The 7,160-nt window shown below is 30.9% G+C and overlaps 1 protein-coding gene across 3 annotated transcripts; it reads left to right on the forward strand.

Annotated features, from left to right (window-relative positions):
- Nucleotides 1–3,340: 3,340 nt before the first annotated feature.
- Nucleotides 3,341–6,184, forward strand: LOC104101098 (NAC domain-containing protein 6-like). 3 transcript variants are annotated; one of them, XM_070196200.1, is made up of 4 exons: nucleotides 3,341–3,629; nucleotides 4,177–4,448; nucleotides 5,456–5,691; nucleotides 5,743–6,184. In XM_070196200.1, exons 1-4 carry the CDS (start codon nucleotides 3,470–3,472, stop codon nucleotides 5,813–5,815), a joined length of 741 nt encoding a protein of 246 aa, XP_070052301.1. In that variant the 5' UTR covers nucleotides 3,341–3,469; the 3' UTR covers nucleotides 5,816–6,184. The 3 variants fall into 3 exon arrangements, with proteins under 3 accessions (XP_070052301.1, XP_018627917.1, XP_009606805.1); XM_018772401.3 differs by having other exon boundaries at nucleotides 5,456–6,184; XM_009608510.4 differs by having other exon boundaries at nucleotides 3,343–3,629; nucleotides 4,180–4,448; nucleotides 5,456–6,184.
- The last annotated feature ends 976 nt before the right edge of the window (nucleotides 6,185–7,160 follow it).

Consider the following 7,160-nt stretch of genomic DNA (forward strand, 5'->3'; position numbering starts at 1 on the left):
AAACCATCATGGGTTCTTCACTATATATATTATTTTATGTTATTACAAATGAAGTAATGACCCTCTATTATAAAAGGAGAGATAGACTGCAATAGGGAGGGGATATTAAGATTTCATTGTGCTTGTTCTTCTAAAATTTTCCAGTCTTCCCTTCCATCATTTTTCATTTTCACAGCAAAAATACCTATATCGTCATTTTATATCAAAAAAATTTACATACACTTAGAATCATATCTAAATTTAACGTTATCTGATTTTTCAGATAAACAAGTTTCTCTCTCGATTCCCTCTCTTCTTCTTCATTCCTGCTTTGCAGGTGATAACTGTGTGTTTGGTTCTAGAAGTTCATCCGTTGACAGTTCTAAATGTCTAATTTTTCTGAACTTCAATAATTTCTTTCTCCATCCTACTCCTTGGTTGAAAGAGAAACATAGTTGATATTTCAAGTACCGATGCTAAAGTAGTTTTTTTCCTTGGTTGAAAGAGAAACATAGTTGATATTTCAAGTACCGATGCTAAAGTAGTTTTTTCCCCTTCTTTCTATATTTTCACTCACTTTCTCAGTCCAAATATACTTGTCCATAATACTTAAAATAGATGTCCATTGTACTTGTCCAATTTAAAAAACTAATAAAAAATTTATCATTTTCTATGTATTTTACCCTTCTTATTAAGTACTATTTATTTTTAATTTATTTTCCAACATATAATAAATATAAGAGTGATATAATAAAATTATCATGTTATTTATTATTTTTTAAGGAGTGTCAAATTAATAGTGGACAAGTAAACTTAGAGAGAGTACTTATTTAGAAAGTTTTAGAAACCCAATATTGTAGTATTTAATTTCAATATTAGTTTTTTTTTCACGGTCTCTTCTGTGACACAAACACTTGTAAAACGAGCCCCTTCAATATATCGATAATATGTGAATTATCAGTCTCTATATCAGTCTCTGATCTCAGCACTGAAAGTGTAACTCAATAGTATATCAAGGCGAATAGATTATTCAGAGTTAATTAATGTCTGAAATAAATATCTTTACCAGATTTAAATTGTAAATTCATTATATTACTTGATTCTCGGCATTTCTGGGGTCGCTCTAAATATCATTCTTTTTTCCATGACCTGACACAGTCACACAATATTGTCTTTGTTCGGACAAGAATTAATGTACCATGTGTTCAGACTTCAGTAGAGAACAAAATGGAAAAGTGAAACAGGATAACTTCTTCCAAGTCATTTCTTTTTAGTCTCCCTGGTTGACCTCAAGTCAAGATTAGGTTCTATCATAATTTTACTTAAACAAATAAGACCACGAGCAAAACTTAATCTTCAGATTTGGAAATGTAATTCTGAATTGCAAACATTTTCCATTATTGGTTTTGGGTATTAATGGATATGCATAATAATGTTTCTTTTTATCAAGAAAAGAGAGACTATCTGTAAATAAGAAATGCTCAAAATAATGTTGTATACAGAATTATTTTCTTTTGTCTAGACTTGTTAAGCTTTAACGAAAATCTTGCGAGATGCTCCTCTTAATATTTCTTCTGTTGTGGTAAGTTGTTTTTATATTTTTTAGGTTGTTAATCCTATTTCTTATTGGTAATTAATTATTTTTTGTTATTTTTAACATGATTGATAGCAGAAATGTTTTAATACTATCATGTATATATATATATATATATATATAGAAGTTGAACTTTCTAATATAACCTTATAAGGGTCAATTTACAAGAGTGAAAGCGAGACCAGATTTACAAAATGATAAACGAAATGCTCAATTAAAACATAAGTATTTTTATTTTATTTTATAAACACAAGTAATGTTGTGCATATTAACCTAAGGAACCAATATCAACCGTGTGGTTGAACAATTCAAATGACGCAAGATATCCTATAAATCAGTACTCTTTCTTTTCTTTTTTGTTTTCTACTTAGAGCACAACATGTGGGCCTACATATGTACGCAACTAGCAAAAGGACCCACCAAGTTTCCAGTTCTGTTTCTATCATAGGAACTTTAGTTACATACAAGTTGCGTGATATGTTTTTATTTGAAGTCATTTCTAGTGAGTTTTTGATATATAAAGTTGTTAATAAGTTTTTTATAATCGATTCTCTAGCTAATAGTTCATGTTCAATTGATAATATAACCAACTCATTTAATTTTTCTTGAGATATTGTTGATCTTAGATAAGATTTTACAGAACAATATAATTATAAAATTATTGGAAACTTAAAAGTATTGTTGAACACTTGAATTAAGGAAATTTTTGAGAAAGATGGTGAGTAAGAATATCAAAGAGAAAGACTGAAAATATGTAAGATTTTTTGAAATATGAAAAGATTAGAAAAAAGAAAGATTGACTTGGATAAATTAAGGAAGATATCAAATTTTTTAATGAAGGAGTAAAAAGTAGAAAACTGAAACGTTGGGAAAATTATTCATCTACCCATTTTAAGTAAGTCAAATTATTAACTTATTTATATATCTAAATTTTTTTTCTTTTATATTAAAAACTCTATTTTTATATTAAAAATACTAAATATTATTTTTGAAATATTTATGAACTTATTATTTTTTAAAAATGGCCCCCCCTAAATTTGGGGCCCAACGCACCAACTTTGGAGCCGGCCATGAGTTTCATTCCTCCGTAATGCCGCTCGCAATCATTGTCATTTTCTGTGGAATATTTCACAAATGCTGTCGGACTACTGTCTCAATCTAAAAGTGAGTTTAGATATTAAATTATTGTAAGTTTAAGATTTTACCTCTTCTTGCAAGTTGATATTCTTTTACTCATTCCGTCCCAACTTACCTAAGGTGTTTGACGAAATTTAAGAAAAAAAAAAATATTTTTGAATCTTTGTAGTATAAAACAAGTCATTGATATTTGGGTGACTATAAATCATCTCGTTAAAGGTAAAATAAAAAGTTTGAAGTTATATTGTTTCTAAATAAGGAAGTATGACATTCTTTTTGGGATATACTAAAAAAGATAGTATGACACATAACTTTAAGTTATTGACTTATAATATATAAATATATAATGCATGTTAAATTTGAAAAGTATAATGTATACACACATAAAAGAAATATATTTAGGAACTTGTGTCAGTAAAGGGTATTTCTGTCAGTGGTGGATGTAGCTTATTAGGCACGGGTGCAATCAAACGCCGTACTTCAATGCATAATCATGATATATATGTTAAAAATTACTACTAAATATGACATTCTTAGCTCAAAATTCGGAAAGTCTAACAAATGCAATAATAAGAACTTTAAAGGTTGAATCGCTTAAATAGTACAAATGTTAGGCCTATATAAGAGGCTGAAGCTGATGGCTTAATTTATGAAGTCACTAAAGGAGGTGACTTGTGGTAGTGCAAGCATACTTACAAATTACAATTACCAATCATAAAAAAATTTGGAGAAATCATTCAACAACAGTCACATAAGAAAATGTCCTTACCAGAGCTTGAGCTCCCTGGCTTCCGTTTTCATCCCACTGCTGAAGAACTCATCAACTTCTACCTCAAAAGGATTATCAAAGACAAAAAACTTGACTCCAATGTCATTGCCTTTGTCAACATATATCTCCACGATCCTTGGGAGTTACCTGGTTAGTAACACAGTTCCTTCCCCCCCTCCTATTCTTTCTTTCTGTAATTATTTTATTAATGATTTGATCGTGTAAATATAATTCACACAGTCAAAAACTCATTAACATATTGCAAAACCTTGATATAGGGGCGAATAAGTTTCTGATTCCAAATCAAAAGAAATTGGTACAGCAAAATATGGACCTGGAATTATTGAACTAATCAAGTCAGTTGCATAGTGAAGTCCCTATTTACATGTTTAAGTTTAGCCATCAGTAATTGCAAATATTGAACTTCATTATTTGAAACATTGGTAAAATATTATAATAAACTTTATAATTGTTTGAACTCAGACAACTTCAACTTTCTTTTTTTATTATGTAATATTCATACCCAAAGATAATTCAAAGTACTTCATCTCAACTTCAACTATACTCTTTATTTCAGCTTCAACTAGATATTATCTAAACGCCCACTTAAGTGTCAGAATATAACAATTAGTGTTTCTACGTGCCACTTTTAGCACATTTTTACTTATCTTTTTTTTTTTTTTTTTTTTTTGGGAAGTAGGATTGGCAAGAATTGGGGAAAGAGAGTGGTATTTTTTTGTACCAATAAACAGGAAACATGGTCCTAAAGGGAAGCCCAACAGAACTACAAGAAATGGTTTCTGGAAGGCAACTGGTTCTGATTGCCAAATTCGTTCAACATTAGACCCAAAGAAGGTTATTGGGCTCAAGAAGACTTTGGTTTTCTATGTTGGAAGGGCACCTAAAGGGTGCAGAACTGATTGGGTCATGAACGAGTACAGACTTCCTGATGGCCACCCCTTACCTAAGGTACTTTGGCTTTAACTTATATATATTATTTAACTTGTTATAATAGGTAATCTCCAAGTTATTGATCCCATCTTTTAAATTATCTGATGGTACAAAACAGTCACTATATAGAAGTTAAAGTCAATATTTTTCAATTTAATTGAATATAGCAGGTAAATACTATATCTTCCAGGTTACCACATATATTAGAATTGTTATGAAGAGATACATATTATTGTAGGTCAGCTACTTAACATGTCGATGTAAAAAATCTGTTAGGGTACAAAATTTAAAATCTTTCGCAATATAATGTTATGCCTCCGTTGTGCCTTGTCATTCAGATTTAACTCTTGCGTGATGTTTTCATCTCTCTTGTACTTATTTTCGTTGGAGCTTTTTCTTTTATCAATTTTCTTGATATAAGTTTGAAAGAATCCGGGGCAGTTTTTTTCAAGCTTCAAAATCGTGCATTGTGCAAAGAATGCATGTATTTTAATTTCTACATTCTGGTTCACATGAAAACTCTTATTTTACCGAAAATTTTAGCTTGTTATATGACAACTCCCTCCCAATCCAGTCCTTCCACTCTGATCTTCATCTTTTCCTTTTCTAGTTCATATTCTTTGTGACAGCGAATTCAGAATACTTGTACTATGAAAGGTTAAATAGAGAACTATTCAGAACTTTATTAACATGCTACACCAGGGGCAGATGTAGAATTTGAGATAAGGGGATGTAAGAGATGCTAAAATATCACAATTTGGAGATGAAATGATGACCTAAAACAGTTTTTGAACACTTTTTCCCACTATGCTATAAACTATTCTAACTTTAACGGGATCCAACAATCAGTATATAAACATAAAGAAAAAAGATCACCTATGCGCAATATAATTTTCCCACAAAGGGGATACAATTATTAATTCTAGGACCAATGTCCAAACCCCCACTCAGCTAGACAAGACTCGTTTATTTTGTCACTATCACATTTAAGGAACTCAATTTTGTAAATTTTAAATTGGATGCAGGATCATGACATAGTACTTTGCAAAGTTTACAGAAAGGCAACCTCCTTTAAAGTATTGGAGCAAAGGGCAATAGTTGAAGAACATGCAGCAAAAAGACACCCAACATCTACACAATCAGATGACAATCTTGGTCCTTTGTTCCCACAAGAAGACTTGGAATCATCAGCCTCACATAATCTTATCTCTTTCAGAAGCTTACAAGAAGAAAATCATAACACCGCGATTAAGCTACCTCAATTATCTGCTTCAAATCCATTTTTAGAGCCACCCAAGTTTAGCATTGACTCATTATCAAGTCCCCTCTGGACTGAAATACAGAGCACAGGGCAAGACTTGTGGAGTCTATTTTCTTTATCTTGAAGAGATCAATTCCTTACCCTTTTAATTTAAGCTTAGAATGATATACTTCAAGATGAAAGTCTTTTCAGGACTTTTTATAGTTACATGTTTGATGTCGGAATAAGTAAGTTGTCTCTTTCATAGTGGAAATTATGATTGTAGTCTGACAGTTTTAACTCTATAGCTGTTTAGGCTAATAAGTCATTATTAGGAATCTTGATGTAAATTACCTTCCCCTTTCTTTGGTTTATGATGACTTCTTTATGCAGTCAAATAGCCCATCAACGCCAGAAAAAAATTGCGAGGTTCAACCATGATTGATGCATCTAATTTTTATGTAAATTCGGGGGTCAATTTATTAATTTTAAAAACTTGTGAATTCAACCATGACTGATGCATCTAATTGCCGTCTCTGTTTTCCTGCTCAGTTTTTTAAAAGACGTTTTCGGGGCGAGACGTATCAAAAATACCTCAAGGAGATGGTGTGGGGCGAAAGTTTACGCCCAACAATTCGGAACGTACGTCCGGGCGTTTGAGGCGCGTTTTTGTAGTAAGGCGCCCCATAAACTTTTTCAAATTAAAATAAATTTTTTTAAATAAGTCCTTCATATAATACCTAAAATCTCAAAAGTAACGTGTAATTACTCAAAAGTTTTAAAAAAAAGTGAAATGTATTAAATTTAAAAATCAAGACAATTTTTATTGATTGAAGTCCTAATTTATGGTCTTTCCTAATTCTTTATCTTGTCTGCTAGTCTGCTAATATCTCCCAAAAGGAACGATTTTTTTTTTTTTACAAATGCAAAGAGAACTCCATTCTCCTTCATAGCAACAAGTTCAAAATTCAAATTGTAGGTTAGTCATCCTTTTTGTTCCTCCATGTAGAAAACTTTATTCTTTTTGACTCAAGTTACTTGTGCTTGTAAGTAGTGTATAATAGATTGTTTTGACTAGTTTTTTGTGAGGATGGAGCGCGCGCGCGCGCGCACACACACACACATATATATATATATATATATATATTATTCGTGTTTATATTATTTTAGGGGTTTTTGTTAATTAAATATTATTTTAATCTTACTTTGTTAAATTTTTAATAAGTAAATAAAAAGGCTGTAATTCCTGATTCCTCTTATTTGTCCCTTTTCCATGGGGAACTAGCAACTAGGACTCTCTCATTTATTACAAATTTTACTTGCTTATTGCATTTTATATAAAGTCGATCGGTGCAAAAGTCGTTATTCAGATACTGATAAAGATGATTCACAGGAAAATTGACTAGCTGATATCACAGCATTTGTTTTTATACACTTTGACATATTCTTCAAAATTTTAAGATCTTAAATTGTATTTAGGGGAAATGACA

The sequence above is a fragment of the Nicotiana tomentosiformis genome, chromosome 2 (assembly GCF_000390325.3).
Source record: "Nicotiana tomentosiformis chromosome 2, ASM39032v3, whole genome shotgun sequence".
NCBI classification, from domain to species: Eukaryota; Viridiplantae; Streptophyta; class Magnoliopsida; order Solanales; family Solanaceae; genus Nicotiana; species Nicotiana tomentosiformis.